General features: G+C 31.3%; 1 protein-coding gene across 6 annotated transcripts in view; it reads right to left on the bottom strand.

Annotated features, from left to right (window-relative positions):
* Positions 1–21,149, bottom strand: part of LOC134712271 (run domain Beclin-1-interacting and cysteine-rich domain-containing protein-like) — a 32,356-nt gene that overhangs the window by 9,191 nt on the left and 2,016 nt on the right. The window contains exons 2-19 of one of the 6 annotated variants that reach the window (XM_063573649.1): positions 19,126–19,279; positions 17,618–17,843; positions 16,927–17,033; positions 16,299–16,464; positions 15,170–15,673; positions 14,522–14,652; positions 14,132–14,305; positions 13,596–13,638; positions 12,788–12,847; positions 11,680–11,727; positions 10,682–10,762; positions 9,918–9,963; positions 9,314–9,464; positions 8,742–8,822; positions 7,867–7,940; positions 5,921–5,985; positions 3,798–4,098; positions 3,076–3,154 (exon numbers count right to left, since the gene is read on the bottom strand). In XM_063573649.1, the coding sequence (XP_063429719.1) occupies positions 3,076–3,154; positions 3,798–4,098; positions 5,921–5,985; positions 7,867–7,940; positions 8,742–8,822; positions 9,314–9,464; positions 9,918–9,963; positions 10,682–10,762; positions 11,680–11,727; positions 12,788–12,847; positions 13,596–13,638; positions 14,132–14,305; positions 14,522–14,652; positions 15,170–15,673; positions 16,299–16,464; positions 16,927–17,033; positions 17,618–17,843; positions 19,126–19,279 (2,491 nt within the window). The remainder of the gene's footprint in view (positions 1–3,075; positions 3,155–3,797; positions 4,099–5,920; positions 5,986–7,866; positions 7,941–8,741; positions 8,823–9,313; positions 9,465–9,917; positions 9,964–10,681; positions 10,763–11,679; positions 11,728–12,787; positions 12,848–13,595; positions 13,639–14,131; positions 14,306–14,521; positions 14,653–15,169; positions 15,674–16,298; positions 16,465–16,926; positions 17,034–17,617; positions 17,844–19,125; positions 19,280–21,149) is intronic. The other 5 variants (XM_063573650.1, XM_063573653.1, XM_063573652.1 and 2 more) reach the window with 5 other exon arrangements.

The following is a 21,149-nucleotide window of genomic DNA, read 5'->3' as shown; positions in this document are numbered from 1 at the left end:
GTATATATTTTAAATTGCGCTATAGTTCCGTAACTTTCTATCCAGTCGTATAAACGAATCGTGGGCAAGTGCGTACATTTTTTAAAATCAATATTTCTGGTATGTTCCAATCTGTCCTTCACTTTTGACAATGAGTATATATTATATTTTCCCAAATTAACCCTTGGAAAAAATATTTAAATAGATTTTAATTTCATCAAATCTTATTTTTTGGATATTATTTATATTTTTATGAATAATATTCTTTACACCAGAAATGTTATTTATAAACAAGCGTATGAGTTTGGTAATGACATGTAAGACAGAGTTGTATATTATACATCTGATAGTTCAAAATGGAAAGTTAAATGTTATCGGCCGTGTACACTGATCAATACCTGCAGAAGTGAAACGATGCGTGAACTTGCAAGCCTGACAGGAAATCGCTTGAATACCTGGACGTGTCACCTCACACCCCTCACAATACCTTTGGAAGTAATACCTTTAGCCATGCTGGTGATCAGAAGAGGGAAGATCAAAATTTATTTGAAAACAGTTTATTACTTTAAAGAATTATGAACAAATTAGATTTTCGAAAACAATTTTCACGGAACACTTATTTATGATTTCAACTTTGACTTTTCACCTAATTCCAATATCAAGTTTAAAAACAACAGACCATGGTAATTTAAAGAATATTGTCCGTATCAAGTTAGTTAGTCGGATAAAACAACCGTACGATTGACAAGATATCGACACGCAATTACGACTACATCGGTTACTGTAGTTGTGTTTCTTTGTGGTTTATAGACATATCGTTTCATTAATCGGGAAAGAACACAAAATGGCGGCAACGCAGAGAATTGATACTCTAAATTTAAAATCGATGGTGATCGCTTATCTAGCGGAATAAAACTTTAATATCTATGAATTTGAGCATTTTTATACAGAATGAACATAATATCAATTTTAAATTTTTTTGCGAAGTTTCCCTTTAACAAACAAAAAAAACCCATGAAGTTAAGGTCATGGTCAGATGAACCATTTCAGAAAGACATGTACAGCTAACAATACTTCCATACAACACCTACATGTATAGTTGACTTACTGCTTATAGTTTTAAAGCAAACAGACCAAAACATTAAAACTTATCACTGAGCAATGAACCGTGAAAATGAAGTCAAGGTCAAATAAACCTGCAGGACTAATACATAGATCATAAAACATTACCATACACCAAATATAGAAGACCTATTGCATATAGTATTAGAAAAAAAGACCAAAACTCAAAAAATTAACTTTGACCACTGAACCATGAAAATGAGGTAAAGGTCAGATGACACCTGCCAGCTAGACATGAACACCTTACAATCTTTCCATACACCAAATATAGAAGACATATTGCATATACTATAAGAAAAACAGACAAAATCACAAAAAACTTATCTATAACCACTGACCCATGAAAATGAGGTCAAGTTCAGATGACACCTGCCAGCTAGACATGAACACCTTACAACCCTTCCATACACCAAATATAGAAGACCTATTGCATTTAGTAAAAGAAAAACAGACAAAAACACAAAAACTGAACTATACCCACTGGACCATGGCCATGAAAATGAGGTCAAGGACAGATGACACCTACCAGCTAGACATAAACACCTAACAGTCCTTCCATACACCAAATATAGAAGACCTATTGCATATAGTATAAGAAAAACAGACATAAACACACAAACTTAACTATAACCACTGAACCATGAAAATGAGGTCAAGGTCAGATAACACCTGCCAGTTGGACATGTACACCTTTCAGTCCTTCCATACACCGAATATACAAGACCTATTGCTTATAGTATCTGAGATATGGACTTGACCACCAAAACTTAACCTTGTTCATTATCCATGAAATGAGGTCAAGGTCAAGTGAAAACTGTCTGACGGGCATGAGGACTTTGCAAGGTACGCACATACCAAATATAGTTATCCTATTACTTATAATAAGAAAGAATTTAACATTACAAAAAATCTTAACTTTTTTTTCAAGTAATCACTGAACCATGAAAATGAGGTCAAGGACATTGAACATGTGACTCACGGAAACTTCGTAACATGACACATCTATATACAAAGTATGAAGCATCCAGGTCTTCCACCTTCTAAAATATAAAGCTTTTAAAAAGTTAGCTAACACCGCCACCACCGCCGGATCACTATCCCTATGTCGAGCTTTCTGCAACAAAAGTTGCAGGCTCGACAAAAAACCTTTACTAACTCTTAAAATAATGATGCAGTGGATTTCAATTATTTACATAGCCTATTTTCAGAAGGGGTTTGCTTTCATTCGAAATTAGGAATTTGGGTCATACCAGATGGAAAGAAAAGGATTTCCACAAGAAAAAAAGTAAAGAGCTGTGATCCACATTCAAGTACATTATTGAATTTGAAACAATGAATACAAAATATTTTTTAATCAAACACTAAACAAATACTGTTCTATTTGAATTCAAACAATAACTAACATCTTTAATGTGTGATCAATATTATCTTGATGCCATTTTGTTGCTATACTATTAAGAGAAAGGTCACTTACAAAGTTGTGCAAATAACCAGATTTTTAAGTACATGTATAGAAGAATAGAAAATGGTTTCATAAAGTAGAAATAAATGCAAACAATTGACCTTTGCATAACAGTTAAGAGTTATTCAATTGAGACATTTCATTATTAAAGATTTTTAAATCAATTCTACCCTTTTTGTACTTTTTAGTTAAAAATTGTTGATCTACGAAGTAATTGTTTTGTATTTTTAAATTTTACTTTTGAAAAATGTATTAAATTGTGTATGCATTTAATGTACATGAGGTAAAAGTGTCTCATATGTCTTTTAAGGCAGGAATCTAATATATTTTTATGCTGTTTTTATCTGATGTATAATATATTATGTATAATGTTAGATTGTGACACTGTAATAAACTAATTACTTACTTACTTACTTACTTACTTACTTACTTACTCTAATGAATAAATTCACTACAATAATTAGCTTTCAAGTTGTAATCATAATATATGAATCAGAACACTCCATACTTACATTAACAAGATCACATAAAGAGTATATGTGAAAATCATCTGACCAGTATGGTGGTAGGTTTTTTATATCGCTCAAAAACCTACAAATAAAATAAAAATGTAGTGTTAAAAACTACCAAAATGACCACCAAATAGAATGTATATATGACAAAAACTTTTTTTTTAATCTAGGACATTCCTTTAAATCTAAAACTTATTTCAGCTGTTATCCTAATGCTAGTAAGTTAATGGTTTGTTTGATTTGCTTGCTTTGTTTGCTCAAGCATTTGTTATTAAGATTGACACCTAAAAACAATATAAAATGGTGGAGTTAAACTTGTATATATTAAAATATGATTGGTCATCATAAAATAATCAAATGTTATACTTATATACAGGTTTAACTCTGCCTACTCATATTGTTTGCAGATGTCAATCTTAATTACAATGCTTGAGCAAACATTAATTCAAAAAAAGCAAGCAAGACGACCAAATCTTTAACTTGCTAGTCTTTGGATAACAGCTTTAATAGCCTTGTAATTTAGCTTTCAATGTCATTCAAATGTATGTATAACAATTAATTAAAAGAAGTTATTGAAAGAATACCATAGTATCCAGGCATCAATACTCTCATACAATATTTGGTATGTTAGGAAAACAAAAATGCATAGAAGTTTGACCAAGTGTATCCAAACTGCTTTATCATAGTACATGTACTGGAAAACAAATTATAAAAGTACTTACTTGGTACCATCTTTACAGATAAGTAGGAACTTCTTCACATATTGTAACTGCTGTCGTAATTCTAAAATACTATCTAAACTTTTCACTTTCTTATATAATGAAGGATTTATATCACAGATATTGAACAAAGGCTCCGTATAGATCTTAGTCAATAAATCATGGGCAAAGTTTGACACTTGATACTTTTGGAAGTCCCATTTCTTCAGAATTCTTCCAGGAATATATGATAAAGATTTACTATGACAACATTGACAGAAAAACTTTCCAAGATATTCACAGTATCGAAATCTGCTGATGTATCCTTAAATAGAAAAATATTTTTTTATGATGAAACATATACAGCAATGAGATAACTTCTATTTCATAAATAATGTTATTGCAGTAAAACTAAGGTTAAAAAAGGTTTTATTCCATCAGGCAAAGTTGACATAAGAAGTTGTATTTTTGTTGTTTTTTTGGTTTTGGCCATTTGAATTTTTATGGTCTCAAACTGTTCATATTTGTTTTGTTTTCTGCATGAAATACTAAGGCTTTTCTACCTCAGGCATAGCTTAACTTAGCTGTATTTGGCAAAACTTTTAGGAATTTTGGTTCTCAATGCTCTTCAACTTCGTACTTTATTTGGCATTTTAAACTTTTTTAGATTCGAGCGTCACTGATGAGTCTTTATTAGACGAAACATGTGTCTGGCGTATATACTAAATTTAGTCCTGGTATCTATGATGAGTTTATGTAAAGCATCTAAAAGAAATGGTTGTCATGCTTATGGACATCAGTATCAAGTTTTCTGTTGTTTTTGTTTTTACTTGAACGTTCCGAAACCAAACTTGATCAAATATCATAATAGATAAATAAAGCAATTTTGTCAGAGATTATTTATAGGGTTCAAAGAAATGAATGTTTTAAAGTGATTCAGCTGGATACTCACACACTCAAATTAATTATTTTATAACAGAAGAAGGATAACATACAAGGCTTCCAAAAAATATTTGAGCCAGCCGGACATTTTATATCTGATCCCTATTTTAATCCCTAAGACTAAGTCACAAGAGGCAATTTAAATAAATTAAAGTAATCAGATGGCCTTCCCAATGATTGACATTAGATTAAAAAAAAACGTTATTAAACTTTACTTTGATATGAATTTGATGTTCTGACGTAAACTGTTAAATTGACAGTGCATCATGCAAAGTGTGCACATCAGCGTGCTCATATCTGCCTTATACTCTTTTTTTGTGCAAAATGATGTCAAAAACTTTACTTTCGTATTAAACCGGATGTTGACTGACAATGGTAAAACATGGACCATATACGGATACGTAAAATCTGTGTACGTTTACAAAGCACGACTGAGTGATGAAGCTCTTTCCACTTTATTTCTTCAACAAAATACTTCAAATGAACGTTAGATACAGGTTTCACTGATAATTTTAGCATTCTGGAAGAAATGTAGGATGCATAAATAAACGATCCACCTGTGCACATGCGCACATGGGTTCTAGTTCATACTACGTAGTTCTGACGATTTTTCATTCTAAATCCTTCTTAAATTTTTCATCAAATCATGTTGACAAACGTATTTTTTATAATTTTAATCTTTTGAACTAAATTAAGTAGATACAAGCCGCTGAAATGTTAAAAAATAATTGTGAATAGACCGATCAATTTATACGATGTCCGGTACTGAAAATAGTTTACCTGTCACCTGAACAGGTAGATTTCAGGGTTCACCGATTTCAGCTGTCCAACAACTAATTAGCCTTGATTAAAATTAGAAAGTATTGAAGTTGGGGATGTTTTGATAGTAATTAATCATCATGTCACTTTTATGAACGGAAATGTGTGGCTGTTAAAGGCAAAATATTGGGTCAAAAAGATCGTGAATTATGTAAAAATGACCGAAAAAGCCTTGATATCTAAAAAGTAAAAGACCGTTTCATGCTTTTCCCAGCCGGACTTTTACTGGACATTATACAATTGTCCGGAATATATGACCATTTTGGAAGCCTTGATAACATAAACATTCAGTCATAAAACTTCTATGTCATTTGGTCTCTGAAAGAAAGTTGTCTCATTGACAATTGTACCACATCTTCTCACCTTGTTATAGATTATTAACTGACCTGGTTCAACCCTTGTACCACAACCAGCACAGAGGTAATTCTGCTTCTCCATTACTTTCTTCCTACTGTAAAAATATATAATCTACTGTACTATATAGATCACAATTTCTATATCTAAAACTGAAAAACTTAATGTAACTGTCTATAAAGTATATAACACTGTACCTAACCAAGCACACTGATTTAAGAATATCTTCAAATATTTCTCTCCAAATAATACATTTATATTTATGCTGTATGTTTGATAAAATTTCTCTGTCTAACTTGTCTACAGTAATGGATGAAATGAAACATGAAACATGAAAACTTAATTAAACGCCTATTTCTACATATACAATATGTATTCAATGGCGTTGTACATAAATGACATACAAAATACAAAAATCCTAATAAAAATAAAATATGTATGTACTATACCAAAAATTGAAAATTTATACTGTGATACACAAGAAAAAAGTCAGAAAAGTTCAAAATAATTTTCGAAATACAATGTTTTCAACCGACATTTAAAAATATCCAAAGATTCAGAGTTTCTTACATTTGTACCTAGTTCATTCCACAATTTTGGCCCAATAGTACTAAAGCTTCTATCTGAAAAAGTTTTCTTTTTGTTATATGGGACTGCATAACAACCAATAGATGACTCTGACGAACTTAATGAACGCTTCGACACTTGAGGATTTAACAAATTGATCAAATATGACGGTGCATTACCTACATGACAGTTGTACATATATGTTAAGATTTTAAATGTAATTCTGGCTTTGATTGGAAGCCAGTGTAAGTCAAACAATGCCTGCTTGGCACTGTCATACTTAGAACGGTTTAACACAAGTTTGGCACACATATTCTGTATACGTTGCAATTTATATAAATCAGTTTGTGAAATTCCAAAAAGTATAACATTGCAATAATCTAAATGTGAAATAACCAAAGATAAGACCAAAGTTTCTGTTGCTTCTTTCGATAGATAGGATCTTATGCACTTTATTTTGTAGTAGTTCATCATTGCTGTCTTACATTTTTTAGTAATATGGTCTTTGAAGTTTAGAGTCTCATCCAGAAAAGCTCCTAAGTACTGTATACATGTTTTTGATTTTATTACATCTCCACAAATGATTATTTCTTTTGTCTGACATTTAGAGAGTTGTTGTCGACTGCCAAAGAGAATAAACTCTGTTTTCGCATTGTTCATTTTTAGTTTGTTACTGTTCATCCAGGTGTTTATATGAACAGCGCAGTCCTGTAAGTCACGAATTGCATCCATCTCATTCGTTAATGTTGGCACGAAACGTTTATTAGCAGTATGGTCGTCGTCAAATATGTACACAGTAATAGATGGTGGAATAATGTCGAATAGGGTTCCGGCGTACACTATATAAAGCCAGGGACCTAAGCAACTTCCCTGTGGTACACTACACTCAAGTTGTCGCTCTGATGATGTTGTAGAGCTGACATTTACACGACAGCTTTGAGGTCTCAAATAGGAATCGATCCATTTAAATGCGGTTCCATTTACACTGTACTGATATTCGAGTACTTTTATCAAAATACTATGATCTACAGTATCGAATGCTGCACTTAAATCAACGGCTATCATAGCGGTGACTTCTTGATGCTCCATTCCATCTAGTATGTCATTAACGAGTCGTAGAAGGGCCGATTCGCACGAATGGATGCTCCTATTAATACATCATACGACAAGGTATACAGCACTATTCAACAAATTTTTATAGTACCACAATTTCAGTCAGAGTCCTGATAGAATTGCGTAAAATATGTCTGCTACCGACATTCCTCAAAGATACTTATGGTCATAAGCTATATCTCAATCTTCATAAAATATGTAAATACATTTGAAAAAAAAATATAGACTAAAGTAATTACAATACTAACATTTTTAAGTTTCAAAACAAAATGTGTCACACAATGATAATTTGACTTACTTTGGTCGCTGATGGATATTAAAAATGATCTGAGGTCTTGGTGGAGCCCATTCCATATTACCCCTTAATCTCGTCTGAAATATAATATATAACCAGTTAGCTTGGTATTTATTTCAAACACACGTCTTGAAACATTATATAATTAACACAGTTTACTTATATTATTGCAAATTAAAAATAACCAAAAAACATTGTTTAATGTGATAAAGAATGGAAATCAAAATAGCCTCTGAAAAGTTTCATTATACTAAAGATGTAGATTGTATTTCTCCATTCAAAAATAAAAATATAAAGAGTTTCCTATTTGGTGGACATCATCTATAATATATCACATAATGAATGTCATGAATAATTGCAATACAACTCAATTTTTATATATGATTAAGAAGATAAGATACATAATTAACTATAAAATATAAAACTTTTTTTAACCTTATTCCTTTGTGACAGGAATTTTCTGTAGCTCAAAATCCAATCCTTGGACTTAAATAGTTTTACTTTATACCTGGAATGTTTGATATCTGTTAGTTTTCATATCTTACCTGGAATGTTTGATATCTGTTAGTTTTCATATCTTACCTGGAATGTTTGATATCTGTTAGTTTTCATATCTTACCTGGAATGTTTGATATCTGTTAGTCTTCATATCTTACCTGGAATGTTTGATATCTGTTAGTTTTCATATCTTACCTGGAATGTTTGATATCTGTAAGTTTCATATCTTACCTGGAATAAATGTTTGATATCTGTTAGTTTTCATATCTTACCTGGAATGTTTGATATCTATTAGTTTTCATATCTTACCTGGAATGTTTGATATCTGTTAGTTTTCATATCTTACCTGGAATGTTTGATATCTGTTAGTTTTATCTTACCTGGAATGTTTGATATCTGTTAGTTTTCATATCTTCAGCATCATCAGGATCAATAGGGTACGAGTCTGGCATTGGGAGTAACTACAATAAACATACTGTACACTGCAGCATACATATATAAACTTTAAATCTCACACTTTTAAGCATCAGTTAAAAATTTAAGTTTCCAATTTTGATCCTGTTTCGAAATTTACATTTTGTTTGTTGAATGTCTGGGTGTACTGAGTTAGTCTTTATCACAAAATTTTTCATATAAAACAAACAAAACTGGATGAAAGCTTGAAGATTAATTCCCTTAAAAACATGTGCATGAATCTCATTAATTGACATAGTCTTTTTCACAACAAAAAAACATTCAAAAGCATGGTTGCATGCTAAAAAATAGTTTTGCACCTTGTAAATATGGCAACATTACAAGATATTGAAAGATAATGAAAACCCTTCTTTTTTTTTATATATATTTTCATTTAAAATTTGATCAAATGTTGCTTTTTTAATACTTAATTTTCATCTGTAACTTACAAATTTGAACTAATCAGCCATTTATAAATTAAACCCCATAAAAAAATCACCTTCTGAGGAGCATCACTTTCAGGTACAAGCCAGATAAGATCTGAAGCCTTTGGAAGTTGTTTCTCTGAGAATTTCTTCAGTAATGATATAGCAACAGACTCGGCTGATAAACTGTTGGTAGCACTCACACCATTTTCTGTAGTAACTGAGCTGTAAATTATATATTTTTCTTTATCAAGGGTCAAAAAATCTAATTTATCATTTTATAATTTTTTCAGTTGCTTTGTATTTTCCCTTCATGTTGCAACCTATCTTTTTATTATGTGTTTTGTCTTTCATCAGGATCTACAGTAAAAGACAAAATTATGAATTAACATAATTCAGTCTTCATGAGCAGTTTATTACTAGATGCAATAATCTAGAATGAGTAACATCTAATGAAATTATTAAATACTTGCTTGTTTTCATAGTTGTTATTGGTTATATAACTTAACGTTATAATAGATAAATATATAATATAAGTGCAATGTCAGATAAAAATTAGCTTTTTTTGTAGGAGTCTTAGAAACTGAGGAAGAGCAACGTTTTTGGCTCATGTTTCAAGATATAAGAGTTCTAAGACATTCCTTTTTATTTCACTTAATGTCAACATGCATTGCTTACCCTTGTCTGTCTAGCATCTTATTATTTCTATCCTGGATATCACCATCTGCAAATAATTCAAGTTTAGAAAATTACAGACACACCATTTGTGCACACGGCTAATAACTATCTCATGGATTTATAGTACATGTATGTAGAAGAAAAAGTTTTAGTGTTTAATTTTTTTTTATAAATTATCTATTACAAATTGATTAAAAAAAAAACAATTTTTAAATGATTCAAAATAAAATGTTCCACAAAGTTTAAGCCTACAAAGCTGCTGTGACCTTGACATTTGACCAAATGACCTAAAATAGGGTAAAAATTGAAATAGGGAAATACAAATTTCTTTCACCCCAAGCTTAGTTTCAACTAATTATAAGTAAAGATCTGTTGGTTAACAACTTTATCAGTCCATTTTCTTCTTTAGGAGATTTTATAATAAGCATGTTTACCTGAGTATAATGAAGCAAGTGATAAGGACTTACCTGAGTATAATGAAGCAAGTGATAAGGACTTACCTGAGTATAATGAAGCAAGTGATAAGGACTTACCTGAGTATAATGAAGCAAGTGATAAGGACTTACCTGAGTATAATGAAGCAAGTGATAAGGACTTACCTGAGTATAATGAAGCAAGTGATAAGGACTTACCTGAGTATAATGAAGCAAGTGATAAGGACTTACCTGAGTATAATGAAGCAAGTGATAAGGACTTACCTGAGTATAATGAAGCAAGTGATAACGACTTACCTGAGTATAATGAAGCAAGTGATAATGACTTACCTGAGTATAATGAAGCAAGTGATAAGGACATTCCATCTTTCTTCATCAATAACAAATTAGTCTCACTTATATTTTCTGACACTGAAATGAAAAATTAAACTTTAAATTAACATTTAAATACATCACATAAATAAACAGTATCAAGATTCATGAAAATAAGATAAAGATGAGATGATCTGTACAAAACTGATATGTACATTTAGCAATCATTCCAAAGATGCACCAACTAAAGTTGACCTACTGCTTACGAGAAAATGACCTTATTTTGATGCTTTTAAAAACTGATAGATAAACTATGAAAATGAAGTCTATGTTGAATGGGGACCCAATTATCTCCACCATTACTTCAATGTAATTTTATCATAATTTAACAGGTTTGATTTTATAACCCTATAATTGACTGCCAAATTCTTTTTACTTACTCCGCTTGTAGTCCCTTTTCTTAGAGTTTGGGAAAATTATAATTGGTCATGAATAACATTTAAATTATCAAAACTGTTTTAAGTATTACTGCGAACCAAGTTGGTGTTTCCTTGGAGTCATCTGCTTTTGGTCAAGGTATCTAAACTTTTGTCTGTTCTATTGTTCCATTGAATAATACAATAGCTATTGTTCACTGTGTAGTTTATTTACTGAAACCTTCAAATTTCTTCTAAGAGAAATTCATCACTCATTGATTGATTTATGTAAGTGATATAACCATAAAATAAGATAATGCTGTCATACTGAATGGTGAATCTCGACTATAAAAGGATGGACCACAGAAAATACTATTTATACTACAATAAAATTGAGAATGGAAATGGGGAATGTGTCAAAGAGACAACAACCCGACCAAATAAAAAAAACAACAGCAGAAGGTCACCAACAGGTCTTCAATGTAGCGAGAAATTCCCGCACCCGGAGGCGTCCTTCAGCTGGCCCCTAAACAAATATATACTAGTTCAGTGGTAATGAATGCCATACTAATTTACAATGTATACATATTTATAACTTACTTGTAAGTTCTATTTGTTCATCATCAATTGCACTTGAATCACTACTATCTGAAATTTAAAAAAAAATGAGTTTGTCATCAAATTTCTATCAGTCCTTTGAATTGAATACATTTTGTTTTCATTTGTATTAACTGAATATCTTTTTACAATAATTACACATTATGAAAGGTTGTTATATCTAAACTAACAATATGTTTAGCTCCAACTTACCACATAACTTATACAGCAGCAGAAGCTTCTGTCCAAGTTAAGTTAAAATTCAGGATAGTTTATGAATCTAATAAATGTTTAAAACTTTAACTGCAGACTGTATGTAATGTTAACTGGAAGGAAAACTAAGTCCATTTAAGTAAAAAACAGATACACAGGTACAAAATATTAACAAAATTTCCTTCTAAATACTAGCTTATGATCATAAACAAGCTTCTGTCTAAGTTTGGTACAATTAAAAGTAGCATAAGAAAGTTATTATTTTTTTTTAAATTTAACCACAGAGTGAATGTGCTGTTTCCTGGCAGAAAATCTAAGTCCATTTAAAAGTAAAATTTGGAAAAAACGGATTTATTTTTTTACAAATTTTATTTCTGTCTATTATCTTTTGATATTTGTGAACGCCACCAACGACGATGGAATGTAGGATAGCTTAGTCTCGCTTTTTCGAAAAAAGTCAAAGGCTCGACAAAAATGTTTCTATCAATTTTTTTGATAAATTTGAGAATGAAAACGTATAATGTGTCAAACAATCAAAGGGTCTTCAACACAGCAAGAAAAAACCTCAATTAGAGGCAGGTTTCAGCTCTGCTTATATTTCAGTATTTTAAGGGCTTGGCTTTCCTAAGAATAATTCTTTAGTGACTGTTAAAATCTTGAGAATTATGAATTAATTGTGAACCTGAATGGTCGTAATCTGAGCAAAAACTACCAACATACTAAGACAGTATCTTAGGGTTGGTGTTGATCAGTGGCGGATCTTGAAATTGTCTTAAGTGGGGGCACACTGGATGCCTAAGATGGGGGCCACTCTCATCATGCTTCAGTGATTCCCTATATAATCAACCAAATTGGAGGGGTGATTAGTATTTTGAGCTAAACAGTCCAATTAACTCACCTGAGTTTTCAGAATCTATAGGGGAGCTGAATGTTGGTGATGTACTGTGACTAGTAGCTGCTAATATAATCACAACAATTAAGCACACAATAAAAATGATAATACAAAGCTATAAAGCACAATTTTGCAGCAACAACAATTATTAAAGATATGGAACAACACTAAGATATATAAACAACATTTATTATCCCTTATTTCTATCTATACATAGAGCTTATTAGTCAGGGTTGCGTTCCAAGCACAGTTGATGTTCTGTAGCTGGCACAATAAACTTAAATTAGCTCTCAATGATGATAACAAAACAAGTGTCCGCATGCTGCAATGTCTTACTTGCCTTACAGATCTTGATTAAATTGTATGTTGAAAGTCTTTGAGATAAAGGTTGTACTACATGTATCACATAAACTTAACATTTATATCAATAACATGAAAATGAGTCTGAAATCAGTTGAACCCTTTCAGATTGCCATGTACATCAATCACACAAACATTCTGCACACCTAATATAGTTGGGTTTCTTAAAAAGACTAGGTGTAGCTATACCTCTCACAATTTGCTGAGTAATTAAAGTGAAAATAAAACATACCACAGTGAAATATTAATTATAACATTTTGAGAGGTTGTTCTTATGAAAAGTCAGCCCTTGATGAACACCTCTTTGATTACCATTTCTCTTACTTTTCGTCAAGTATGGTATCACTAGTGTTGTGCTAGGGAAAGCTTTTTATAAACATTAAACAATAAAACATAACAAAATAACAACAGTAAGGATTAGGTACAATTTGACATGTTTTAAATCTAAACTTACTGTCAGTAACACCATCACTGAAAGCTGGTAATCCACGGGCTTTCTGTAAAAAATAAAAGAGCTTGAAACTACATATTCATACCATAGAAAAATCAATGTAATTCATACACTTAAACATTCATTGTTATTTGTATTTAAAGTATCGGTATTGTTTTTTTTCTATGATTTTTTTCCTAGTTATATTTTTCTGAATATAAAACTGTTTTAATGTAAAGCAAAATTCAATATTTTTTAAATCTATTAAATTCAGTCTTTTATTCAGAGCAATTGTTTAGAAAAAAATAACATTCAGCAGTCTGATCAATTTGTTGAATATAGTATTTGCCTCACTGTTAATAGTCTCTAAACATGAATTTTGATTTCATTTTTTATATAAATCAAAAACAAAGTTTAACTTAAAATTCCAGAAAAGTAAAACTTGTTTTGATTTTTTATTCTTTACAAATTCAAAGCATCTGGAATAAAATAATTCACAATAAACTATATTTGTTTGATAAATGTTTAAGCCTGTATGAAAATACATATGCAGTGTTTACCTCTTTTAATCTTTCTCTTTTCCTTATCCTTATCCTTTGTTTTAACTCTTGTATTTCCTCATCCGAATCCTCTTCCTCGTTTTCCTGATTCTGATGTGGTGAAATAATATGGTTCCATTTCATTTGTTCTATGGCTGCAATCAATGCTTCTGATATACTGAAGTGAGCATTTTCCTTAAATATACATTTGTTTATACATTAACTTTTAAAAAATAGATGCACATGACAGTTACTTTGAGAATTTTCAAATTGATTTACTTTCTTGTCAAAACAAGATATAAGAAAAAGTTTATCTATTTCATTAATTTATAGTTCTTGCAAATTATCAAACTAGGCCAAAACTTTATCTAATTCATGTCATAAAATATTATCTTGTGTATTTCAACTTACTTTATCTAGATTGGCACAAGTATGGAAGTCCTGCGTTGAGAGATAATGGATGAGTGACTGCCCTTGAGCTGGTCTACCCATGTATCCTTCTGGTGAAGTTGGGGAGTTTACATCTGTTCCTAAATACATTTCTATAATTAGAATTCATATATACCATTTAAATTTTTATGTTTAAAAAATATCTAAAACTATGAAATGTTTGATAGGGATATTCCATGTTTTGACTTCAATAACTGCTAAGATACATGTGTGATACAATTCAGGTCAATCATTCTTTACCAGATTTGATTTTTAGTAATCATAACAGTCATGCTTTTTAACACATACATTATTCTATCAAAGGACAATACATATTATCACAGTGATGAACATCTATGATGTATAAAGGTAATGAACTTTTATAGATGACTACAAGGTATGGAATTTGTACTTACTATTTCTCCAATTATATGCCAATGAGGAAATATGTATAAGTCTTACATCTTTGATCAGAAAACATGATTTTTTAAGCTTAGAATCTTCTTTTAATATGTTTGTTTCTCTTCACTCCTCACTATATATTCATTTCATTTTTTGCAATTACTTCCCCTTTCCCTGGACTATGGAGCTGCCCCCCGAGAAAGAATGAATTATTCAGATTATATCTACCTAAAATACCTGAATCTATTTCTGGTGCTCCTACAATATCTTCACTGTGTTTTCTTGTTGTTCTTTGTGGTTTTGTTATTGCATTGAGCCATGTCATATCTGACCTTGACCTTTTATGACCTTTCTTTGTTCCTTTTGCAGTTCTCATTACAACATTCCTTTTTTCTTCCGTCAATGTTTCTGAATCAGAGAAAATTTCTTCTGGTCTACCACTGTAAGTTTTTTCAGAACTTCCGATGGGGTCAGGGGTCATTGACTTTTTTACAGAGGACAGTGTTGATTTGCTTGGCAACTTTTCTTTAGTTTGAACTTCAGATGAACTTTCTTTAGAATCTGCCTTATGTTCTGTCATTGAAACATGAGACAGTGGATCTTCTGTTTGGTTGTCATAGAAACTAAATCCTGCTTCTGGAGAATCAGTTGGCGAATCAGAACCAGATTTTCGCAAAACAGTTCTTAAAGCATCTCTTGCCAACATCTTTGCTTCTACTGGAGATGCACTACCTATAAAAGTATATTGAAAAATATTCATATAACAAAATTAAATAATTTAACAAAGAGAAAAAACATCATTTAGGCCATGTTTTTAATTTGTTGGTTTATGGATTTTTAATATGAAAAAGTCAGGTTCAGTCAATTGAAAAAAAAGAGAAGAAACAAGAATGTGTCCTCAGTACACGAACGCCCCGCTTGCACTATCATTTTCTATGTTCAGTGGACTATGAAATTGGGGTAAAATCTCTAATTTGGCATTAAAATTAGAAAGATCATATCATAGGGAACATGTGTACTAAGTTTAAAGTCGATTGGACTTCAACTTCATCAAAAACTACCTTGACCGAAAACTTTAACCTGAAGCGAGACAGACGGACAAACGGATGGACGAATGGACGCACAGACCAGAAAACATAATGCCCCTCTACTATCGTAGGTGGGGCATAAAAATATCTTTTAATGACATTAATAAGTATAAAATAAATGTAAATTGCAGCTTACTAATTATATTTTTGGTAGGCTATTTTGTAATCATTTCTTAAATTTTGTTTCCAACTATTATTACTCAGCTGTTCAACCATAATACACAATTAAAGCATCGAAGCTTCAAAATTTAAAAAACTGAATTGCATACCAACATTGACAGGTATAGCATGCTCATCTGACAAGGAAAGAACACTCTCCTGTCTTGGAGATGCAAAACGTGGTGCAAGTGCCAAAGCCTCATGATGACTAGAACCCCTTCTCATAACTGGCATGGATTCACTTCTCTTCACATCTGGTTTTTGTCTTCCACTTAACTTTTTGAAATAAAGAAAACATATGATTGAATGAAATATGGTTTATAGTATATTGTAAATTCAGAAATTATTGGATGAATTTATTATTGTGATTTAAAAAAAGAAATGGCCAAAATTTTGAGATTTATTATTGCGATTTCTTGAACATATGCATTTTAAATAAGATATATATGTATCAGATATCAGAATGTGAGTTCTTATAATTGCTATACCCTCCCAGTCCCAGTATTCACATTTATAAAAACCTCACATAATATCAGAATATTCAGTATAATTATATCTGTTCAGGGAAAAGACAATCAACTTAATATTGAGCAGCATGAACTGATTTTTATCATGGTTTCTGCAATTTTGGTTTGAAAATTAATTAAAACAACTACCGGTACACATATTTAGTAAAATCAAAATATCAAACTTTGAACCTGATGAACAAAAATATATAAATTGAAGAAGAAAACATACCAGATTGACATCTAGTTCTGTCAAAAGGGTAACTTTGTTCTGTTCTACTGCTTGTAGACATAGGCACATGGAATGGAAGTACTCTTTAGTATTTAAGAAACTGTAATCTGCAATAAAAACAGTAAAGCTAGGTGACAATGCATAAAATAACAGGTAAAAAACATTGCATATTTCTTCGCATCTTTATATTTTTGTCATTATCACCTCTTCTATAATTAAGGGCAAGGAAATGTGAAAGTGATTGATGTATAAAAACTTGAGTGCATATGGAGCTAAATATTCAACTGAGACATAAAAGAAAAGACAAATCAAACTGAAGTCATCTTTCCTATGATGGATTTTTACTTTTTTTAAATACTTTCTAAATTTGTCAACAAAAAAATAAGTAATGATTGTTATAAATGATGTCAAAATGGATAACAATAACTACTAAGTTGATAAAACCTTTGGAAACTAGCAGTCAACCACCTAAAGTATTAACCAAGAGCTAGAAAATGAAAATAAAACTTTTAAAATTTTACAATAACTTTTTAGGTTTTTTAATTTATCTTTTTTAAGCTTGGTTGGTCTTTAAACAGAGTATCATAATGTTTTATCGCAGAGAAAGTCACCTGTTGAAATATTATGAATTCCAGTCAAAAAATTATCAATGATTATACAGATTATATGCATTTTTAAATTGTGTACATACCATAATAAAACTGATGTAGATGTTCTCTGTTCTGTACTAGAGTCTGTAGTTGTGCTGTAAGATTGTGTTCTCTCAAACCTTCCTCGACCCATACATGACCTTTATCAATTCCCTGTGTAGTGTGGGCTAATCTAATGATTTTATCAATAGATGGAGACTGAATAGGGTTCAGCCTCTTAAGTCCATGTACAAAGGGCCAGAAATCAACCTGACTTCCAAACTTTCCCTGAAATATGGTTTATAGATATAGGAAGATGTGGTGTGAGTGCCAATGAGACAACTCTCCATCCAAATAACAATTTAAAAAAAAGTAAACCATTATAGGTCAATGTACGGCCTTCAACACAGAGCCTTGGATGTATACAAGTAGGCGAAACTGATTATAAATTAGCTTTTTAGTTGACAGAGCCTTTCAAAAAAAGTTAATCATAAAAATAAGACAGATTTGGCCTTTTAAACTTTTTTGGATTCGAGCGTCACTGATGAGACTTTTGTAGACGAAACGCGCATCTGGCATATATACTAAATTTAGTCCTGGTTTCTATGATGAGTTTATTTACAACCACTGGGTCGATGCCACTGCTGGTAGAGATTTATTTCCCCTAGGGTATCACAAGCCCAGTAGTCAGCACTTTTTGTGCTGACATGAATTGTCATTGATATGGTTTTATTTATAAATTTACTGTTTACAAATTTTTGAATTTTTTGAAAAACTGAGGCTTTTTCTACCTCAGGCATAGATTACCTTAGCTGTATTTGGCAAAACTTTTAGGAATTTTGGTCCTCAATGCTCAACAACTTCGTACTTTATTTGGCCTTTTTAACTTTTTTGGATTCGAGCGTCACTGATGAGTCTTTTGTAGACGAAACGCGCATCTGGTGTGAATACTAAATTTAGTCCTGGTACCTATGATGAGCTTATTTATAGAATCACAAACAAAACAAAACAATTATCTGAACCAACACTGTCATTCATAATGTATTCATATTTATTTAGTGTTTTTTCACTGCCACTTGAAAACTTTTTTTTTGTTGTAAGAGCCTACTGCAATATTAGTTGATGCAAGTGGATTGTGTATAAAAATCCCAAATAAAGATTAATAGGAAGCTAGGAATATTGACAGAAATATTCAAGTACATTGAATTGAAATAGTTGACGTAGGAAAAAAGAATAACATTTCCCAACTGCCATCTAGGGGTCCAACATGCCACAATATGTGAGATAAACTGAAGCACTATGGAAATTTTTATTTTAAACATAACATCCAAACCAAATTTTAGTAGCCTGGGTCTCAGAGTAATATCAATGAAATCTGTACTCACAAAAAAACTACAGACCCACTAAACCTTTTAAGAATTTTTCAAATACTATAGGTACATATACATGACATATTGTTAACTTCTTAATGTTAAATGTAGAGTTGGGTCTGTCATACATGTAGATCAAGTAAGAGATTGTTAGATTTCACATTGACCTAGCCACCTTGGGACAAGGAAAAACAAAATACCTGTGTACTTCTCAATCCATGGTAGAGAATTTTTTCTACTTCTTTTGTAACTCGATTTAATCCACCATAAGTACTCCATACATCTGTACTGTGAGTGGCCAATAAACCTTCCACTACAGATTTCAAGCTGTTTATCAAGTAATGATGATCTAATCTGAAACAATCAATCATACTTATTGATTAGTAAGATGTTCTCTGGTCATGTAAACTGTACTTTTTAATAATTTTGTCGCCTCTGGCTGAGTGGATTTAAAAGTACAAAAAAACTTTGCCCTCTAGCTCTTCTTCATCATACTTTGACTAGGTGTGTTGTAGGGTTAATACTTTTACTGAGGATATACTAGTGCACTTGTATCTTGAAGAAACAGTCAGGGTTAATCTTTCATGTTATTTTTTTATGTTGGCTATACAAGACCATGGCATGAAGCATCTGTTGCAAGCATATTCTGTAAGATCAGCTGAAAATGGTTTGACTTAGTAGATGGGACTATGCATTTTTTTATTCATTTTAATTTTTTTTCACATTGATTTAAATTTGTAACATGCATTTTATAGCAGAAGGTTTTTAATCATAAAGGTAAATCATAAGCACAATGATTTATTATTATTTTATTGTTTAACCTTTCATTTGAAAGAAAATATTTTCACTTGTAACCATTAGCATGATTAGTTAACAGATGCAGAAGAAGCTAGTAAACTAAAGAGTCAAAATAATCAACAACATTCTTTCTTTCTGCAAGAAAAGAAAGAAACAGAGGTAGAAATAAGGAAAGAAGAGATGGAATTGACGAAACAACAACTAGCTTGAAAGGGAAAAATTTGAATTGGAGAAAAAACAAGAGAACACAGGGAATGGACATTGAAAGACAGGATAGGATGATGATGTTTGAAATGTTTGGAAAGCGCCCGCACAAGAACTGTACAGTCATCTCAGTACCACAGAATCTATGACAAAAGAGACAATTTTAATTTTGAAATTATAAATTTCCCTAACCTACATTGTGTAAGTAGCAATATACCAACTTCACCTGCATATGGGATATACATTTCCAAACTTATAGGATATTCAAGAGCTTGCAGCTCCTACTCAGATTTTGTAAAACGTCATCAGTGTCTAAGAAGAAAGTTGATGAACCAGGGGTATGTCAAAGAACATCTAGTCCTTTTTCTAAAAAAGTTCATCGGAAGGTACCAAAACCTAGTTGATAAATATTTCGGTATCATGGGTATCAACTTCACAAATAATACATGATGGTCTTGATGTATAGATTCTGCGTACTGACGTGGTTTATCATCTTAACAACATGCTATATTGTTCTTTCATTTGTCTTTGTTCTATTTATACTAACATTACTTTTACTTTTAGATAGTTTTCTGTGATATCAATTTAACTTATTACGATTTCATGAAAATTTGCATACAATTATGTGTATCAAATATGCAGACATCAGAATGCAAGTGTTTATTATTGTGACACTGATTCAGTCGCATTATTCCCATAAATGAGTGGGGCAGGACCTTTTTCAGGACATCAGGATCAGGTGTTTTTAAGCTCTGGATTTTGGGATTGATCTTTTCATGATTCTGGATTTTTTTTTTTTAATTTAGGGATGTGGGGATTTAAATTCCTTTAAATTAGAGACCTCAGGATTTCATGTTTCAGGATTTTAAACCTGGTACCGTATAGCGGGTTATTTTCGCAGGGTGCAAATTTTCGCTTATTTTCGCGGATAGAACAAAATCGCCAAAATAAATTCCGCCAAATTAAAGGTGTACATATAAAGGTATGGATAAAAGTTTTTAATCCGCCAAAATAATAACTGCCAAAATATTTCGTATACCTTGTTCAATGAAAATCGCGAAATTTTACACCCGCGAAAATAACCCGCTATACGGTATGTTAGGATCAGGACCCTCTGAACCCCTCATTAATAAAAACCTCTTAATAATTTCTGAATTAGCAGTATACAAATCATGGTAAAAAAACCTGATTCATGAACTTAGAGTAAGTGTTATAGAGACCT

The sequence above is a fragment of the Mytilus trossulus genome, chromosome 3 (genome assembly GCF_036588685.1).
Source record: "Mytilus trossulus isolate FHL-02 chromosome 3, PNRI_Mtr1.1.1.hap1, whole genome shotgun sequence".
Taxonomy (NCBI): Eukaryota; Metazoa; Mollusca; class Bivalvia; order Mytilida; family Mytilidae; genus Mytilus; species Mytilus trossulus.
Note: the sequence above shows the minus strand (reverse complement) of the source record. Positions and strands in the feature narration are given on the sequence as shown.